The sequence below is a fragment of the Seriola lalandi genome, unplaced genomic scaffold, assembly GCF_002814215.2.
Source record: "Seriola lalandi dorsalis isolate HSWRI2012SDOR001 ecotype SW California unplaced genomic scaffold, Sedor1 jcf7180002054425, whole genome shotgun sequence".
Taxonomy (NCBI): Eukaryota; Metazoa; Chordata; class Actinopteri; order Carangiformes; family Carangidae; genus Seriola; species Seriola lalandi.
This window is the reverse complement of record NW_019524978.1, coordinates 95124-116201: the sequence shown is the minus strand read 5'-3', so window position 1 is coordinate 116201 and position 21078 is coordinate 95124. Positions and strand designations below refer to the sequence as shown.

Genomic DNA, 21078 nt, shown 5'->3' with positions numbered 1-21078 from the left:
TACAACTATGACACTTAATACATCTGAACCTAGAGAGTCTGCCACATCTCCTCCGTGTCTACCAGCCACAGCAGTGTGTGATACAGCTTATTTGTTTCTTCTTCACGAGTGATGCTGTACTATCATATAAAATCCTGAACTCTTTGCATGGGTGACATGAAAAGGCTTCCTCTTCTGCCTCATGACTAGTCGGCAGGAGAGGGAGAGGGGGAGGGGCAAAGTTATAGTCACAATCTTAGAGAGTTACAGGAGATAAAAGACACATTTCTTATCATTACCACTAGACTCCCCTGTTGTAAGGAAACTGACCATCCGCTATGTGTAATTTTAAGCTGCTCTAATCAATATTTTCATATTAACAACAGATGAAATGACTATGTGTGATATGATGTGTTTGAGGTGACAAAGCGCTGTGAGGTGTTTTAAGCATCTTTCAGCTCATTGTTCTCATCAACCTCGTTTCCCACCGCAGCTGTTTCCAGCAAACAACCTCAGATAAATCCTCTCTAAGCTACCTGCCCGTTACCAAACAGCATACAGACAAAGTTAGCAGCTAGCTGGTGAACTTGGTGAAGCATTTAGCAGCTCAGAGGCCAATATATCAGACTTTTTGGGGTCAAAGGCAGACTCACAAATTAATTTTTTTTCAGGTAAACATGGACAATTACAGCATATTATGTATGACCCCTTTTTTTATAATTTCAAAGTTACAATGTAAAGATGTCGACTTGGGTACTTTGGTGCTTTCATGCTATTTTAGATAACAGGAAAGATACATCTCAGATTATGAAAGGAACCAAGCCTCTTCTCTCACAGTTGTTCCTGTGTCTCTACTCCCAGGTCAGATCACCTGTATGTATTCTTCATGCAGTGGAGCCCTGACATGTACGGTGAGGGGGTCAGGGGAATGGGACAAGAGCCTGGGTTTATGGTTGTCAAGAAGAACGAGGTGTCAGAAATGGATAAGGACGAGCCCATCACTGACCTCAATGTCAAGGAATGGGAGGTAAGGTCTACTAAGCTGCAATGCTTACTAACCTTGCTTAAAGTGCACCTGTGGTGTTGTCTCAAGCCTTGCAGACATGGATTAAGTATAGTTCTGCACTATGGATTAATCCATAACCTGTGAAACCAGAATCTTATGTGGTGTTATTGTTAATTTTATTATGTTAAATTACATGTTAAATAATTGTGTTGATTTGCTTTCATTATGCAATTCATAGTGTAAATGTATTGTGCTGATCTTGGTTTTAAATCCATCAGAACAGTGTAGTTGTCAAGTTTTTCAATTCTGTTTCTGTATTTTGCACTTCTGTGTACCGCTGCATATTTCTTGATTTGATGGTAAATGTTTTTTTTTTTTTTTGTGAACTTTTCTATCTTATGTAAGTTGTGTGCACACTTGCTTTGCTTGGAAATGTGCTTCTCTGATCTTCCAACCAAAGTGTTTTGCATGTTTGTGTAATTGTTTACTCTTGGTCAGTGTATTGTAGTTTCATCACATGTGTGACTGTCGCCGGTGTTGGTCAGCATTTGGCAACTTTTTTTGCTGTAATGCAAAAGGCTATCACCATTATGAGTTGCTTAACATACACAGAGAATGTAATCACTGAGCAGCTAAACTGGTTTCTTTTGGTTATGAAATCCCCTACTCTAGTGGCACTGATGTGGGTTCAGTCATTCTTCCTTTTTTTGCTTTATTTGAGAAGTAAGACTAGGAAGCATGGACAGGGGTTGTCTAACTACATTTTAAGGACTGTCGGTGCACGTTGCTGCACCACGGACAGCATGGATGGGTCAAGGTCAAATGAGATTGTTTACAAGCCTGTGGATAATGAAAAGGATGCTTTCATTGTATGAAGAAATTGATACGATGGTAGCAGTGGCCTGTATTTAAATTTTAATGTAAATGAATGATGTAGGAAACAAATTGGACTGATTTGTTTATTCCCAGACTTCTGGCAAACAGAGGCTACATGATCCATTTCATTTGAATAAGTAAATAGGAGCCTGCTGCTTTAGTTCTTCCTGTTGACAATACATGATTTTTAACCAACACCGTCATGGAGCTTTCAGAAACAAAATAGATGTTTTTTTTACTAACAGAGTTTTGTCAGAGTCTTGTTAAAAATATTTATCCAATTCAAGAATAATTTTATTAATTTATTTGTTTGTTTGTTTGTTTGTTTGTTTGTTTGTTTATTTATTTATTTATTTATTTATTTATTTATTCATTCATTATTTATTTATTTATTTATTTATTTATTTATTTATTTAATTTGAATAGTTTCAGTTGTTGTCATTAATGAATTATCAGTCAAAATCTAAAGAAAATATACCTCATGGGATAATGGTGTTACTGTGTCTTTAAATCTTGTCTGTTATGGGAAGGGATCATCATTTTTAACCAATAGGAAGCCGGCATCCCTCCTGTCCCGTGTTGTCATTGGATTTTAGTGATGTCACACAAATCATACGTTGAAGAGACCCACCGGAAAAAAAAATGTTTCTATTTTAGTCAAGCAGCCTGGCAAGCTTCATACCAACTCCGGCTGCTTATCTCGGGGCTACACGGGGAGAACTTAAAGGATCTGTAATGTGACATTCCAGCTTCAACCTCGCCCAGAAAGCAAGTCATGTTTTCTAGGAGGGTGAAGGACCAAGAGACACGGCTGACCCCAAAGTATTCATGTGTATGTTCCTTGTTTTTAGTTTATGTTTTCAGTCACCAGCGATGTATGTTCTTGCATGTTCTCTTATTGTTGTTGTTGTTGTTAGCAAGCCATGCTAGCTCGCTAGTGAAGCTAACTAGCCTGCTAGCTTTTAGCCGGTCCGGTCTTGTCCACTGACTGGTGTTAAACAAAGTGGCCACTATTTGGGTGTTTGGCAGTCAGGGCACTGCTCTCATCTGTTGTCTAGCCTTTGGCAGCATGTAATGGGATGAGTGTGCCTCTTTAAACTGTTTGAAAGTTTCCAGGGCTAGGTGGCAGTTAAAACATGCAGCTCCCACAGTCAGATACAAGTTTCTTTAACGACATTAGCAGACATTTTTCATAATTATGAAATATGTTTATCTATTAGCTTGTTAAATGAGTGTTAATGAGTCACTTGTGTTGAATTACTCAGTATTAATCTCACTGGCCACATTTAAATGCTGACCTTTTCATGACATTGATATACTCTGACAAAAGGTATTTGATTCGCATTGATAAGTATGTTTCTGCAGCAGGCTAGTATGCTGCTAGCTTACCCGTTTTCAGAGGACAAATGCACTAAAGTGCTTTCTGTTGAAGGTGAAGTGAAGCAGAGATGCATCTTTTTTTTCAATAAAGAGAGCTGTAGTTTACACGCTCTGCTGCATTATTGAGAGCTGTAAAGAGGCAGCTTCTTACCAAAAAGGATTGTCTCAGCTATTTAATAAAAAAAAGTAGATTAAAGTAGCTTATGGCATGAGTGCATTTACAATGTTTATTTAAGACCCCTGTTTGAAGATGTAGTAATTATTGAGAGGTAGACCTGTGTATATGACTGTGCATGTGTGGTTTTTGTGAGTTTGTTTATCTCATGCACGAGGCTTCAAATATCTTTCTTTTACTGAGACACAGTGGACTATTAAACGCCAACGTTTGTTCAGGGGCAGCAGCTCTCAGTGGAGTATGCAACAGCGTGGGGTGTAACTTTGTTGGACTGTAGCCATGCTTAGTAGGTCATTGTGTTGGTCTGTCTGGGTTGTAGTTTCGTGGATTGTTGTGCCTGACAAACAAGAGAATAGTTTAATGTTGGTGGATTTGGCAAGTATTGTTGCACCAGTGGGACCTCAGCTATTTTTGTTGTTGTTGTTGTATGTTCCAGCTTTGAAATCTTGTGGATTTCACAGCCTTCTCACTCCCAAGAATTTCTTTTGCTTCGTTTTTTTTGTTTGTTTTTTTGCATTTGGAGTTGACTGAAAGTAAGGTTTGTGGTTCTAAAGTTGTTTTTTGGCTGCAGTGTTGTTTCCATCCTTTGGTCTAACTTGGCTTGTCTCAATAAATAGGCTTAAATCAAAATCCAGTGTTTAGTTAGAACAGCAGGTTTGATAAATGTTTTTAGAATCACCACATCTAATGACAGTAATATTAAACATATTACACAAACATGCAAAATGATTGAGTGAAATACTCCACCCCCTTCTCTTTTATCCAAAGTGAACTCTCAACAGTGGCCATAAGCCACCTTTGAAGTTTGTTTATCCAAACCTCTAACATCTACCTTGTTATGAGGAGGAGTGTTAAGTTTACTGGAAATGACTCAACTTAGTGCGCATAATTCCTTCCGAAACTCATCCTTTCCTCCCCATGGCCAGCAATAGAACTGGCAGAGTTTTATGTTCCACCTGTTCCTGTCTTTGTACTACCAGGTAGTGTCTTTGACGGAGTACCACCGTCGGATTGATGCTCTAAACAGTGAAGATCTGCGCTCGCTCTGCAAACGACTCCAGGTGCCCTGACCAGCCCTGTCTGTCCCCTCTCTCTACTCTGCCCAGCCCTGCTGCAGTCTGCACCAACATGGTCTCCTTTAGGCTCCATACTACAGACTTTAGCAGCAGCTACTGCTGCTGTTTCATACTAACTTCAAATCACTTTTTCCAATTGATTAAAATAAAACACTGAGTAGGTTTCATGAGTGTTTGAGCTCACAAACCTCTCCAAAACGTCAAAAAATTTAATTAAGAATAACTCAAGCATCAATCAAGCATTTTACTGAAAACTTTTTTTTTTTTTATCAGTTCAGCTGGCTTGCTTGGAGTGATGAGGTTTTCACATGACAGCAGCCTTATCTCTATGTGTCAGGCTCTCCTTCTTAGACCCACAGTCATGATGTTTTTAGTGCTTCAACCCAATGGAGCTGTCTGGTTATTAGCTAGTTATTATAGTTATTTGTGCTGCCTAGAGACAAATACTGTGTGTAGTTTTTATGTAGGTCACACAGAAATGCGTACATCTATAGGAAATTCACCTTTTTCTTCAAAGGAAAATTGTCTTAAATGATCAAATGAGCTGAATTTAAAGAATGTGGCCTGCGTGAGCACTAAGCAAGAGAGATGGTCAGAGTATCGAAGGACAAAGAGATGGTGTGTTGGTGAGAGGGTGGAAGTAAGACTCCCCTGACAGGGTGAATGATGTTTTCTGAGGACAATGCAGATAGGCCCTATTTGAATGAGGAGTGAAACATGAGAGCATCCCAGCCACCAGTGGCGAAGCGCTCCACAATCAGCCTCTGTTATCGAGAAAGATAAATAACCCAAACAGTCCGTTGGTCAGAGAAAATGTCAAACAGTGAAGTGCAAATTATTCATTGGCTTGATTTCCTATTCACTTTGCATTCTCCTCTCCCAGACAATGTCTCTGCCCGCTCTCCCAGTTCTGCCAAACCAGTCCTAGTCATCTGGCATTGAAGAGTGGCAGCAAGATATTCAGCTGTCATCATCAAATTGTTGGATTACCAGTGTGTTGCTAGCAAACACAGTGTTTATAATTTTAGCAGGAAAACTGCTAGATTCAAAACACATAAATGCTGAATGTTTAGTTTTTGTTGCTGAGGTTAGGTTTCCTCACATTAAACCCTGTGTAGTTAAACCCTCTCTGCTTTTTAGAGTTTATTTACAACTGCATTTTTACCTGTTCCAGTCTTACTAACTGTAGAAATAATCTAAACCTATGACAGGCTTCACCTTGTTAATGGTTACTGCTGTAGATAACCTCAATAGTTTTACCTGTTCTATCAGTAGCCTGATATGATTCAAAACAGAATCGTAGAATAATGACGGTAGCTGAAATTGAACCCATCCACTATCAGTGCTTTCTGGGAGCTCAAGTTACATCACGTCTTGTTACTGTACAATGCATATCTGACATTTATTTGTAATTATAGATCACCACCAAGGAGGAGGTGAATTCCAAGCATGGAACATCCATCAAGACAGAGCTGGAGCCAGAAACTTTCAAACCCAACCTCAGAGAACCCAGTGACCTCCTGGAGGCCGACCAGATAGAGAAGGTAGAGGCTGTTCTACAAACTTGTTCTGATGCAACATTACACATGCAAACCTGTTAAGTAACACATAATTGTAACTGTGTTAACGCTTGATAAACACTACACTGCCCATCTGCTTTAGAAAATGACTCTGCAAATTATTTTGCAATACAATCACCAGAGAGAAAGAATAGTATTTAAGACAGAATTGGCAACATGTAGATGACCTGATAACTCCTTTCATCAGGAACAGAAACCAATAAACTCTGGTTTGTTCTGTGCATAATTACAGATAACAACTTAATTTATGATCCATGATTATGGCAGAGAGCATGGATATAAACCTTTGATTTATTATGTGCAGAATTATTTAAAATGGATACGGAATGGAAAAGTCATATATTTAAAGACGACAGCAGCATAAGGTCTCATCAAAGGTAAAACAGGAGCTGTGAGATTCACATGAAACAAATATTTGTGGCATATGCCTTGCAGGAATTGCAGACTCACATACCCACACACACACACAGCTCCAAGTGAGTCCCAGTTGGCACATTGACCAATAGATTGCCAATATGCAGCTTCCTTTAATCACTCTGAGGACGAGCTCAGAGCTCAGGCTCGGCTCACAGCGGAGCAGAGGTGAGCCCAGTCGGGGCTCATCTCCTGACGATTACACGACTGCTTCAGCTCCACCACTGGAGGATGTGCTGAACCAACAAGAAAAGAACAAAGGGACTGATGACTTATTGGAGAGTGGAGCGGTTAAAGACCTTTGTTTCATAGAGCTGGAAATGGTGCTGTATGCTGCAAAAAGTTGTCATTTTAATTCAGTGTTTTAGTCAGTGTATGCTTTATCTGTCCATTAAAATCACGCATACACTGTACTGCTCCTTCAGTGCAATTTGTCGGCTTTATTTCCCCATGAACCGCAGCCGCTGTTAATCCTTCAGTCTGTCAGCAGCAGGGCAGCACTCTCTCTCAGGGAGTGCTAGACCTCTCTTTCTCTTGAGGCTCCTCTGTGTGTTTGGAGCCCTGTTGATCTTCTTTAAACGCCAGATGGTGTTAAAAGGTCACTGCAGATGTAATTGAGCATCGTTGGTTGTGGCCTTTCTGTTTTTCATTTCCTTTCTCTTTTTTTTTTCTTCCTCCAACCTTCCCTTTTCATTATTATTTCCCCCACAGCTTGCAAGGAATCTCCCACCACGGACCATTGGGTACCCATGGACGCTGGCCTTTGGCACGTCAAAGCATGGCATGAGCATTAAGACGTTGTACAGAGCCATGCAGGGCCAGGACACCCCAGTGCTCATGGTCATTAAAGACAGTGACGGCCAGGTAAGCTGCACATTGAATAGAAACACACTGTAGTAGTATGCTGTGTTATATGTTGGAAGCAACTTCTGATGTTTTTGCCACTAAAAATTTTCTATTAACTCTCCTATTAAAGTAAAAGTTATTTGTAGACTCTACAATAATCAGATGCTCCTGTTTCTCCAGGTATTTGGTGCGTTGGCATCCGAGCCCTTTAAAGTCAGCGATGGTTTCTATGGCACAGGAGAGACCTTCCTCTTCACCTTCAATCCAGAGTTTGAGGTGAGTGCCCTCCACAATTTGAAGACTCTGGCTTCTTATGAAAGTTCAAAGTGTCCCATTGCTCCTGGTTGGTTTTAAATTTGGACATTAGATTGAGCTGTTTTGTATTGTTATTTTAAAGTTAACTTTATGCTTAGAGGACATGCAGCAGAACTTGAGTATAAGTGGCCCATATTGCTTTAATCAGTGTTTTGTATTAACAGAGGATCAAATGGTTATGTGTAATGGGAAAGGTGTTGCTTGTAGTGACAAACCCATTTAGAGTAATCACCCTCTCTGCTGTACCCCTCTGCTCTACAGAGCTTTAAGGCCATTGTTTTGGTTTTACGGCCGCAACTTTATGGTCTTGTTTCATTCTCACTGCTCTCATCAGCCTCATTTCCAGCAGCAGCAGCAGCTGTTTACAGGTGAATGTAGCGTTTAGCAGCTGAAGAGCCAGGTAGTTCTCTCAAAAAACAGACTGAACATTGGCCAGAAATCTGTCAGATGGCCAGAGACATGGCTTCAGATGAATGCTGATGTTGCTCACTTTGTGCTGGATGGGTCACTAGGCAGCTGTAACCATATCAACTTTATAAGGTGCTAATATGTCAGTGTTGTGTTTACAGCTTGTGCCGTTGCACCCAAGTGACCTAATAAAAATCAATCAATACTGCTTTGAAATATATCGTTTCTGTTAGACTGGAACCAAGGCAGCTTCCGAACACATACATGCACACGCTCATTTCAAGCCTGATCCTGTTCTGTGAAACTGAAAACATTTTTTGGAAAACTAACTAACTTGGTAAAATACATATATGCAGACTTGCGCATTCTTAATGCATATGACCCTCAAACACACTCTGTTGTGTTATCATACATGTTATGGTAAATATCTGCTTGCTCTGTTGTGTTTATAACATTGAAGCTTTACACTTCACACAGCCAGAGACACAAACGAATGGGCTTAAAGCAACAGATTGACTTGCTGGGATTGTCATGTTGTACCACTGACAAGAACTCATGCCATAAGACTAGTTTGAAAAATGCTGCAGTCACAAAACTTTTCTACATAAAGTTGCTTTAGTCTCCTCATTAATGTCTGAAGAACTGTATGAACCAATTCATCTGCTTTGACTTATATGTTGGTGTATCCGAGAGGATTTTGACATCAGCTGGCAGCTCTGATGATGAGCTAGTTCCTTTGGTTGTGTCTGAAAGTTATAAGTGAATTATCAGATGTTAAATCTGGATCCTCTCGCTGAGGTTAACGTGTGTGTACTGTGTTCTCACCAGGATGAAGAGTGTTGGACAGAGGATATTAGATTGTGTCAACAATGAATATGTCGTGCACTATCTTCTAATGTATGCTCTATTGTGTCTGCGACAGGTGTACAAATGGACAGGTGACAACATGTTCTTCATCAAGGGAGACACGGACTCCTTAGCATTTGGTGGAGGAAGGTGAGTCCAAGCTGCTTTTGAAGGACACAGTTGTATGGTCTCTGTTATTGAATCATATCACATGTGGTAATATTTAAGTGTGGTTTATTGTGATATCCAGAGATGTCCAAAGCATTAAAAGAATGTTACTGTATCATTTTAATCTTTTTCTGATTATGGAGCCGCGAAGGAAAAACCATCTTGTTCAAATGTTAAAATAGGGCTCCACATTGATTGGAAACAAATTTCTTTGACTTGATTTATTTGTATCAGGCTGAGATCTGGGTTTTGTTTTAAATATTTCAGTAGTGCTGATATGATTCTGTATGAACTTTGGTACTTTTGAGCTTTGATACCAAAATTTTATTTATTTATTGGATAACTCCAAGAAATATAAACATGTTTATCTGCAGCATTTTTTTTAAAATGCAAGCAGCAAGAACTTTTGCCTAAATCAAAAAATGTTGATAAAAGAAGTGTCAAATTTGTTTTAAATGAGTAAATATCTGATCAAAGAAAAAGTAAACAGGCTTATTGTTCACATCTGACCAAATGCCAACTTTCAGTGCTATGAACACCAAGTATTTAATACCCAGCCTTAGTCATGCATGTACTTTCATGTTAGGCTAAATGAAATAATGCTATTAACAAGGAGATAATCCATTTTGGCAGAGACCCCATCACAGCTCAAAACTCCTTGGTACCCTGAGACCCTGAACCTGATTAACACCGCATGTTGTCTTCTCTTCCAGTGGTGAGTTTGGCCTGTGGCTGGACGGAGACCTTTACCACGGCAGAAGTCACTCATGTAAAACGTTCGGGAACCCCATGCTCTCAAAAAAGGAGGATTTCTATGTGCAGGACATAGAGATCTGGGCTTTTGAATAACAGACAGTGCATCACAGGGAAAAAAACAAGTCCTGCAAAGGGCAAAGCGAGGAGACCTCCTCCTTTAGAACAATGGCAATGTCCCAAACCCAACTGCACATCACCAAGGCTCCCCAGGCCGGAAGCCAGCTATCGGATGCTTGTTGTGCGTTACTACTGCAGTTATTACGGAGCTTTTTTTCTTTGTGAAAAATTACCTTTGTGTGTATCTTGTTACAGCCTTGTGCAGCGTCTTTGCAGAGCAGGGGGAGTGTGTAGATCAGTGATGATGATGATGATGATGGTGAAGAGACTGTGAGATGAGGTTGTACCAGAGGGATGAGGAGAGGGAAGCAGGGAAGGGACCATCAGGCCTTGAAGAGGAAAGGACCATCGGAGCTCCTCTTTCCTGAGAGGCGGTGAAGATGATGGCGGCTGAGGTTTGGGACTGCTGAGAGAAGAGAGAACTGTCCTATTGCTACAGATTGTGTAACTGAACTTTACAGAACCTCAAGGAGTCCCAGCACCCTCTCAAACCCCCTAGGACTTTGTTTAATCAGTAGGATGTTACTCACTGTGCTGTCAGCCTTGATGGAGAGAGACCCAGTTAGAGGGAGAAAAGGAGACAAAAGCTGATCACATTCCATTATTCTTGGTGATGGTGGACTGTCAAAGTAAAGTTGTGATTTGTGGTAAAACACCGATATACAAAACACACATGCAGCAGGATACGATGACACTTAACTCAGAGAAGTGGGGGGGGGGGGGGGGGGGGGGGGTCTTTTTAAAGTACAGTACAGTTTAGGGTTGTCTTCTGAGGCTAAACTTATAGAGTATTGTGTATTGTAGTCCTCCTGTTGTTCACTGTCATAGCACACCATCTGAAAGCACATAGCTATAATCAGATCACCCATCGTCGTAATGTTCTGTTCAGTGGGTGTACGTGTGAGTCCAGCTAACACCGGCTCCTCCTGCAGGATGCTGGCTGTACTGTTTGTAGACAGTAATGTGTTGCAATAGATTTGTGGAATATGCAAATAACTGTCCTGTGACCTCAAATACCTGCAGGTCGTGGCACTTTTGCTGCCGCCTGTTGCTCTTTCAAGAGAGAAACTTGTGTAAAGCTTTTACGTCTTGATACACAATTGCTTTTCTGGGTATCATTTGAAAAGCCTGAGACGTGGTTAACTGTTTTACATGCATATATGACAATTATATATTGGTATATATGATTATATATGGATTTATATAATCATATATATTTTGCTGTTAAGTGTGACAGTGATCTATTTGTGCTGATATTTCAGCTGTTACAATATAATGTATATTACCCTGTAAATTAATGTCAAAATAGATTTGTTCCTTTATATATATATATATAAATACATAATACTATATAAATATATATATATATAATAAAGCGTGGATTGGTGGGTTGCTTCTAGCACTTTAATCTGGTGTAAAAGCGTTAAAACCAGGTTCTTAGATTCTCTTAGCAGTAGCTGTACAGTACTCTTTTGTTTAGATCATTAAGATGTTAACTGTTAGTAGAAAGCTTGCTGCTACCAATATCAATAAGGGTATGCCCTAATGCTCTGTGTGTCTAAAAAGGAGGATTACTCTAAGGTAGGAAGGGGGGGTTGAATGTGGTTGAACACGGCAGAAGGGCTCGGGTTCTCTCCTCATGTGGCTGCCAGGTGAGTCTCAGTAGGTACAGGTAGGTATGCAGGTAGACTGACCTCTGACAGGCAGATGATGGTGGGTGAAGGGAAGTGTGTACAGTACGTAACCCTCCCCCAAGGAGCTTTCTTCCCCCCTTTCTGGTCTTCCACACCAGTATTTGTGTCCTTGTGGAGTCACAAAGAATAATATGGATAATTCTTCCAATTATTTCACCAGAATACAATGTATCAGTGATGTATAAATAACAATAAAGCTAAATTAATTGTTGTAACCTGGGATATGACTGAGTTTGTGATGCTTATTTTTCTCTTTTATTCAGCCTTGTCGACTTGTTGAATTCTATCAGGTCATGATAAAAATGGAGATGGACAGCGGCCTCACACAACTTCAGAGTAACTCTTTGTGTCCTGGGCTTCATTTGTAGCCATGTAGTTCGAGGTACATAGAGTCTGGAGTGTGCCACTGGAACTTGTGTTAAATAATACTTAATACTGGACTTGTAAATACTATACAATAAAACTCAAACTAAAAGAAATAAAAACAATAATTTTGCCAATAACTGAACTGTTCAGATGGCAAGAGTTTGGCCCATCAGACTCCAGCTGCTGCTCTGTAGGTTGGATTTAATTTCATTCTTTAACACTTGCTACAAATTTATAATTATTTAATTAAGGAGATTTCCCAGAGTTTAAAGGAACAGATGCGAAACAAACTAATTTTTTAAGCTGAAAACTAAGTCTCCAATCTGACTGTTGCTGGTTAAATTGCATTGTGGGTAATGTAGGCACCAGGTTTTGACAGCAAGAAAGATACCTTTTTGGACTCTTAAAATGATATGTTGAGTGTGGGAGCCCAGCTGATCACTGCTGCATTCACTATATTATGTCTGATATTCCTACCAAACTCTTATTAAAACCAACCCAGATATATGAAGCTGCAGCATCAGACCAATACCAAGCCAAATCTGAAAACTTACACCCAACAATTCATCATGTTCCACTATAAATTATCCTGAATGCAAAAGCCAAAGCACAGCAGAGGAACTGAGGGCTGAACGGTGATAAACTGCCTCAGCTCAAACGGCTTCAGCTGTGAGTGAGCACCATCTACTGGTCATATCTGTTAGTATTGGACCAGTGGTGTTAAAACTTAATTTGGTATTCTCCCTTACCGATTTGATTCATTGTTTAATATTAACAATCTTAATGCATTTAATAATGAAAGATGAAAATTATACAAATTAACCAGAGAAGTCTGTAAAAACAGAAAACTAAACCATGAATCTTATGTGGTGTGTGATTTATTTAATGGCTGATCAAGCCCAACACAGGCACAGGTAAACACGACAGTGCAGCTGTGGTGAACTTCACTTCAGGAGCTCCGTGTCTCTGTCAGCTCAGGTGAAACAACACCTGAGCGTCATCCGCTGACTTGGTCCTGAGGTTAGCATCGTTCCTTCTGTCTCAGCTCCTGGTCAAAGCCAAACTTCCCCCAGGCGACATGCTGCATCAGGTGTTTACTGACATCCAGCAGCACTAACACAGCACAGAGATCCTTGTTGGGTTCTCTGATGATGGGTTTGTCACATTTAGCTGCACTGTCAGCAGGTTTCAGACTCAGAGTGTAGAAACCAAAATGTGTTATAAAAAGTCTCTTATCACAGTATGTAAAGAGCAACAGTCTTAGGAAGGCAGGAAACAGTCATTACAAGAAAATAATGTGCGTTACTTGAACAAAAAGTACTGATGACTTCCTGCTCAACAAAATAAGGCTGGAAATATCCTGGGAAAGTGTGATTTTTGTTGGAAATACAATGTAAACAGCTGCTGTTTAATATTCTCCCATCATCAGTGCTTCAGATTTATAATTAGGCATTCTTGTATTAAAAATATATCATCATTAATGATGGATTTCCCATATCAAATACAGGCTAAATCAGCTCAACAAGAAAATATACAGCAAAAAAGCAGATTGAGATGCCATGTTCCACATGGTATTCTGTTTGGCAGGAATAATTCCACAGTATTGAATATTCAGTCTAATTCATGGTGTGAGCTAATATACAGTATGTTGCAATCCTATAGCATATAGGACAGGCTGTGGGTGGGCACAAACCCTGCTAATTGCACAATATGGCGTTGTTGCATGATATGTCCAAACTGGAACAAGGCATGAAGTAGGACATTAAGATAATGACATCTGCAGTAGCAGGGGCGAATTGTAGAAAACCCTCAGTAGCAAAATCATTGTTTAAGACGGCAGCAGGAAGGCAAACATAGAAAGAACTGTCAAATACCAGCTTTTTGCAAGTTTTGTCCAACTAAGCCAGAGTTGTTAAGACCTGACTTTGGGATCGGGTCTGTCTGAGTCCAGGTGTTGCGCTCTTTAGTACACTAAGTACTTGAGTTCAGAGTAGATAAGTGGAAGCATGACGGTGCAGGCTCGGTACAGGATGGCTCCACTCTTAAATAAAGCTCGAGGTTTGGTGCTCCAGGACTCGGACTTGAAGTTGAAGTAGATTGCGTACAGCGCCACAGCAAAGAAGTGTCCAATAAGGGTCATGGGTTTAGGTGTCAACCTGGTAAAAAAAAAATAATAATGATGTTATTCATTCAATATCAAAATAGAGACTCACTTGTAGTTTATCTTGTATCTAAAGTAATAGTTTCACATTTTGGGAAATGTGCTTATTTGCTGTCTTGCCATGTGAGGTGACAAGACTAAGACTTAGCTTAGCACCATTAAGGCTTAGGCTTTAATTAGGACTAAACAAACAAGATGTAACTAGTTAGCTTAAGCTCATGCTAGTTTTACCTCTTTCTTTATTCCACACTGAACTGGCTTGCTGCTGGCTGTAGCCCTATACTGAACGGATATGAAAGTGGTATTGATCACATCTAACTCTTGGCAAGAAAAGCAAAAAGGTGACATTTCCCAAAATGTCAAACTATTCCTTTAATCGAAGACCACCTTTCCATCATGTCATACGCTTTCTATCCTGTTATAGTGGACGATGTTATTCAATGCTTACACTGAGAGAAGTCCAATAGGTCCAGCAATGCACTCTCCACCCAGCTTGAAATACTGGAAACAGGCTTTTCTCAGCTCATGAAGAGAATCTAGTCAACAAAAAAACAACCACATGAATACGATGGGAATCCAAACGACCATTATCTGCAGTTTATACAAAGCAAAATAATAATAATCATGACGCAGAGGCAGCAGGGACTCACTGTCGGTGGCTGCAAAAAGCTCATACAGGGCCTGGGCCAACACATTCACTACAAAGGAATGTGATGACTTGCGTTCCCAGTGGAATTTTTTCTTTGCCTATTGAGGAGAAGAAAAAACGGCAGAGTTTAATATTGCACACTGGTCTGCCGCCCCTCACATACAGCTGAGGGAATAACAGGACGAGGCAAAGGTGATGCAGCACAGGCTCCAAATATAGCTTCTACTTGCTTTCATACACAAGAAGCAGAAAGATTAAAGGCCTCTCCTCTGCAGGATCTGTACACAGGCCTTTTTTTAGATACATTTCATACATTACAGTGTCATTTGAATGCTGTCATAGGTTTTCTAATCCTGACAAGTTTTTTTTTTTTTTTTTTTGGAGGGGTGGGGGGGCACTGAATAATTCAGGGGGTCAGGTTGTTCCTGCGTTCACCTGCAGCATGGCTCCGTCTTCGTACAGATCTGGGATGTTCTTCAGCAGACTCCTCCAGATGCGAACGTCGTTGAGAGCAACACTCATCCCTCCTCCCGTCAGAGGATGCCTCATGTTGTATGCATCACCCAGGAGAAGCACGCCTGCAAACGACAGAGCGCTGTTTTGTCTCGCAAACCCAATATGCACCACCAGTTGTTAATAAAATGCCTTTTTGACAGAGCCAAACTGTGCTGTTCCCACGAGCTACGCTAACCAGCTGCCGGCAGTAGCTTCACATTAACCATACAGATATGAGAATGGTCTTGATCTTCTCATCTAAATAGTGGCAGGAAAGCCAATAAGAGTATTTGCAAAACTGAACTATTCTCTTAAATGTGAGCGTCAGTTTAAAAACATGTATTTTTGAATTTATCCATAAAGCTAAATACTATTAATTTAGTTTCAATTGCAATTTAGTCGACAACCAGGGAATCCTTTATCATATAGCGATGTCCAAAGTGATGCACTCCTTTCAAAAACATGCATTATACCGTACACATGCAGAAATCAGTTCAATACGTTCCCTCTGGCCATCTTAAACAGCAGCACAGTCGATAACACTTCAGTACCTGGCTTATTGACAGGGGAGGGAGGGAGGAAGCTGGCAGGCATGGATCTGAGTCGATCGTTCTGTAGCGCCTCCATGAAAGGCTCCTTTAAATGCTCTGGAGGAAGGAGAGAAAGCGAGAGCACAGGTGGTCGATCACTTAGCCGGCTCTGTGGATGAAAACCAAAAGGTGCATGCTGGGCACATGCACAGGAAGAAAAAAAAAAAGCCTATTTTTCTTTTGGTGTCTGAATGTACAGTTATCAATGTATCAATGTGACCGACTCCGCTGACGCCGTTTCAGCTGGACCTCTGCGAAGGTTACCGGAGCTGGCGCTTTGATAATGTGGCTTTGATATTTCAGCTGAATAGCAGAGCGCACCATGAATGTCAGACCCTTCAACTGCAGCTTCCTTAGCGGCACAGACGCCAGCACAGGCAGCAGTCTGGATATATTCAGGGTCATTGATTCCTACTTCTGGCATCAATGCTTCATAAAAAGTTGTGAAAAGCAAAAATTATTCCAAGAAGAGGATTTTCAAATAACCTCATTACATCCTGTGACCACTCATCACTCTACTCAAAGCCAAGAACATTTTATATGAGAGATAATTATATAAGAATAAAAGCTCAGGGACGTTTTCAAGACGAAGTTGCATGACATCCCTCCTGTACCTGGTAGCTGTGGGTATATCTTCTCGGCCATGTACTCTGTGAGGTTGCGTGGCATCTCGCCCCTGATGTCCACCAGCACTCTGGTGTGTGAGGAGGAGATCTGGTAGATGAGCACCGGGCTTGGGTTAGCCAGCACCAGCTCAGCGTGGTTGGCTTTAAACTGGGGACAGTCCTGGGAAGAAGCATGATGGTAACTCAGTGTTGTCCTGGTTTTAGTTTATTTAACATAGTGATTTAGTGGGTTGCACATACATCGTGGCTTTGCATTTCACTCTTAGTCGTATTTAAAATTGGTAAAGGCTCATTTGTAATGTCTGCACACATTTTGCCCAAATCAATTGGAATTTAGTAATTTATAGTGAAAGTTGAGCAGTTTAGGGGTTGCAAAACTATTTTCATAATCAATAAATCTGCCAGTTATTCTCTCATGTTATCAGTTCTTTGTTTATAAAATGTCAGAAAATAGTGAAAAATGACTGTTACAGTTTTCAAGAGACCAATGTGGCATCTTTGTATTATTTGTTTTCTCCAAGCAACAGTCCAAAAGCCAAAAAATATCAATTTACTCTCATAAATGACAAAAAGAAAAACAGGAAATTCTCACATTTGAAAATCTGAAACTAGACATTTTCTTGAAAAATTACTGAAACAATCAATTTTCCTCAAAATAGTCGCCAGTTAACTGTTTATGTTTGACAGGATTCGTTTCAGTCTCAGTTTATTCAGTGTGGTGTTCGTGGCAGCAGTCAAACAGGTACCTTCATGAGGCATCCAACAAAGTGAGAGGAGATGTGAGCTTTCCCTGAGACGAGGCTCTTTCTGAATTTGGAGAAACAGCCGTCGGCCACCACGGTCAGTCCTGCGTGGATTTCCTGCAGGTTCACACAGTCGTCACACACTTTATGCGTTAGACACAGAATTTCCGTGCATGAGCTGAGAGAACATGTGCTGCAGAGTTTCCTGTCTTTACCTTGATGTCTCCAGTCTCTTTCTCCTTGTACTGGACGCCTGTTACGCAGCCGCCCTCCTCCTGCAAACTGCTCACGGTGCCTTCTACGAATGTGACACTGGGGGGCGCAATGAGACAGTCAGACACTTCAGCGTGCACGGGCAACATGAAGAGAGTAAATGTTCCCCATAGGGTGGAAATGGTAAATTCTGATGGTTAAGCAAATACTATTACATAATATTAAGGGCTTATCAGTGAACCATCATTGACTTTTCTTTAAAAAAAAAATGTTGTCTTAAAGTAAATTTAACCAGCCACTGATACATTAAAATAACACTATTAAACTACCTTACACAAAGCATGATGGACAATAGCAGTTTCTTAACTCAGCATCTGCTTTGCAGTTTTTTACAGGGCTGAGATTATGATTAAAGGAGCAGTTGAAACCTCCAGAAAAAGCCAGTCAGTGGCTCTTGAGTTAGGATTTTCTTTGTCTAACGAGTCATGTCACTTGGCTTTATAGAGCAGAACAAATCAGGGACATTTAAGGACAAGGCAGGAGGCAGCCAGCAGATTTTAAATGATACCGCTGTTCCTTCCAACCCCTCAGTGCTGTCAGAAACAATGTCATCTCATTAGCCACTTGGCACACGAACTCCTCTTTTCTTGACTCTGCTCACTTTGGCTCGGCCAGGGCGGCTCTCCTCAGGCCCATGATGAATCGACCGTGATGGAAAGCGCGACCACACTGGATGCTGGTCTCCTCCTGAGGGTAGGGGATCTCCACCTCTGTGCTGCTCTCCATGTCATGGATCACGTAGCCGTTCACCAGATGGGCATCCAGACCCTCCACTGAACCTGAGGCCAAACACGCGCAACAGGTTACGGTTTCACAGCACACACTCATTATTCATGCAGTCTGCTGCTGCTTACATACAGCATCTGCGTGAGTGAATGCAGATGACATGGAGAGAAGTTTGACTGTTCAGCTGTTGAAATGAGTTTCACAGAGGTAAGACCAATGAAAGTGAGCAGATTTACCCCTCAACATACAGTTTTTAACCTTTAACCTTCTTTTCCACACAAATATTCTGTATCATCCTGTTCCAACTGCTCATTGACATTTTAATATTCAAACCTAAGACTACACGTTTTATGGCTGCACCATTACATCAAATTGAAATGTTCTAGATGTATTTTGCTCTTTTACCTCCTTTTATACACATTTTCCCTAAAATTCATCCTGTAATATTTCATATATTTCAAACCTTTAGCATCTCAACCTGAATTTAAAACAAAGATTTATCAATTAATTCAATTGTGAATTAAAGAGAGATTTTTTGTGTGATGTGGTCACTGTAACGTCACAGATAATCACAGACACATTATCATTTTGGAAATATTTAGGTTATTCTTTCTTTGTGCGACACACTGACATAAATTATCTTCTCACCGTGATGAATGAGCAGTTTACATTTTCGGTCAGACTGGATCAATTTGTTCTTTGGATGATTTACAAATAAAGTACCAGGTTTTCTCAGTTCCAGCGGAGATTTGTTATTAGAACTTGAGTATGATCTATGCAGAACGCTAATACTTTTAATGAGGTGACTCAGAGTAAAAGCTATCATCTTACACTGAATTTCTGTGACCACACTGATCAGCATGCAGTATACGTATAGATTAATAGAAGCATGTGAGAAATCTTAGTTATTTCCTGAACACATTCCATATTTGAACAAACTGAATAAACAGCAATCAGAGTCAGTTCAGAAAAAAAGTTCAGAAAAAAAAAACATCTGAGTCTGTGACGTCCTTTAAAACCCTTGTTAAAACATAAGTTTATCGGAGAGCTGTGTTTTTATTTCTCTTAAAATTACTCCATATTGGTTTTTATACACTTGATTGCTTTATCTGTTTTTTTAACTGCAACCTATTGATTTTCTTGTCTAGTTTATTTTGTTGCCTTTGTCAAGCACTTTGTGATGTGGAAAACTCTGAAAACTGCTCTATACATTATTATCATTATCATCAGACAAAACAACACACAACAAACTGTCACCAGATTCTGACTCAGATATTTCTAATCCAATTGGTGCAGAGAGAAACGTAACATCACCTTTTCCAACTGAGCCCTGCCCACTTCAAACCGGTGAACAGCACAGCACAGACAAAACACTGTGAAACAACCGTAATCATACGTTCATGTTGGACCCCATCGCTCTAGTAAGAAGCTATAGAGATAGTTGGTTTTTAGGACCTTTAACCTCTTTGACAACAAATGCAAAAAACAGCTTGCAATGAGACAGAGCACCATGATCACAGAGTAGATTCACAGGAGCTTCTGTCACTGACCTTCCAGCCCGAGCTCTTTCAGAGCCCTGTATCCTCCCGGCTGCAGCAGCTCCCCGACTATCCTGTCAGGCTCCTTCAGGTCCCTCTCCACCACAACTACCCTCCTCCCGTCCCGGGCCAGGACAGCTGCCATCGCTGAGCCCAGGACCCCGGCCCCAACTATCACCACATCTGGCTCGTCCGGGGCCACAGAGGAGCTGCTGGCGGAGGCACTGTCTCTGGCAGAGGTGTCGGCATCGACTCTTTTCCTCGTTCTCCGACGCTGATAAACAATGAGAACCTCATCACACACAGTGTAAAGCCCAAACTGAACTGAAATGTACTTTTTTTTTTTTTACACTTCATCAAATAATCAGCCGTGTTCCTCTGATTTCAGCTGCAGTCTTTGAATATATAAACACACATGAATATTTGCCGCACTTGTCTTTAGCTCAGAGATGCTTGAATAAAACTTAAGAAAACTAATTTTGAGAAAGATTTTGATTACAAAAAATTAAAACAGCTGAAAGAAAATAATAAAAGACTCAAATTGAATGGAAAACTAGTCATGCTTTCTTTCTATTATCTCTCTGTATCTTCCTTTGTTCACAAAACCAACATGAATCCATATGAATTCTCTTACCTTTGTGCAGTTGTTCTCCGCTCTCTCGCTCCTCTGTGTTGAAGTTTGAGGGATTAAGTGGTTGATAACAGGGACTAAAGACAGGAGGCTCAGAGGCAAATGTAACACCTGAGAGAGTCTGAGCTTATGCCCATGAAAATACCTGATATAAGAGAGCAGCAGCCCAACTGTGAGGAATAAGGCTGCGGTCATCGCCAGCTCTTTGTGAGCAAAAGTCAAAACTACCTCCGATTTTTTGTAAAGATATGTGAAGCTCGCTATTCCCAAAAAAGTCCACATGTTTTTGGAATTTAAAAAATCTAAATGATAGTAATGGTGAAAGAGTAAGGCTGAGAAACAGGTTTTCTTTAGGCTGTTAAAAAAAATCACCACGTAGAAAGAAACAATTATAAATGATTCTTCATTGTTTCTCAGTTGCTCCAAAAAATTAAGTCAGCCAACCCAAAACAAACTATTACCTTTGTAAGTCATGATAATGTGTTCACAGACAGTCGGAGGGATGCTGCTGAATAATTTATGCTAATGAGAAACACGGACTACTTCGGATTCGGTGGCTTCGCGTCCCGCCTCCTCCACAGCTCAACCGTCCAATCAGGAGTGACGCGACGGTGAGCAGAGCTCACGCTATCCGCTGACTGGAC

The 21078-nt window shown here is 40.6% G+C and overlaps 2 protein-coding genes across 7 annotated transcripts in view; one reads left to right on the top strand and one right to left on the bottom strand.

The window, feature by feature from the left end:
• oxr1a (oxidation resistance 1a) overlaps positions 1-11851 on the top strand; it is a 159236-nt gene extending 147385 nt beyond the window's left edge. For 5 of the 6 annotated variants that reach the window (XM_023410444.2, XM_023410441.2, XM_023410440.2 and 2 more), the window contains 7 exons: positions 841-1006; positions 4397-4477; positions 5911-6036; positions 7198-7350; positions 7513-7608; positions 8978-9051; positions 9783-11851. In XM_023410444.2, the coding sequence (XP_023266212.1) occupies positions 841-1006; positions 4397-4477; positions 5911-6036; positions 7198-7350; positions 7513-7608; positions 8978-9051; positions 9783-9918 (832 nt within the window). In that variant the 3' untranslated portion in view covers positions 9919-11851. The remainder of the gene's footprint in view (positions 1-840; positions 1007-4396; positions 4478-5910; positions 6037-7197; positions 7351-7512; positions 7609-8977; positions 9052-9782) is intronic. The other variant, XM_023410443.2, reaches the window with a different exon arrangement.
• Positions 11852-12864: 1013 nt separating this feature from the next.
• Positions 12865-20946, bottom strand: sqlea (squalene epoxidase a). Its single transcript, XM_023410541.2, has 11 exons — positions 20438-20946; positions 19816-20077; positions 18141-18318; positions 17482-17578; positions 17270-17383; positions 16512-16683; positions 15859-15954; positions 15248-15390; positions 14814-14910; positions 14612-14699; positions 12865-14158 (listed from the first exon to the last, which is right to left on the bottom strand). Exons 1-11 carry the CDS (start codon positions 20714-20716, stop codon positions 13966-13968), a joined length of 1719 nt encoding a protein of 572 aa, XP_023266309.1. The 5' UTR covers positions 20717-20946; the 3' UTR covers positions 12865-13965.
• Positions 20947-21078: the final 132 nt, after the last annotated feature.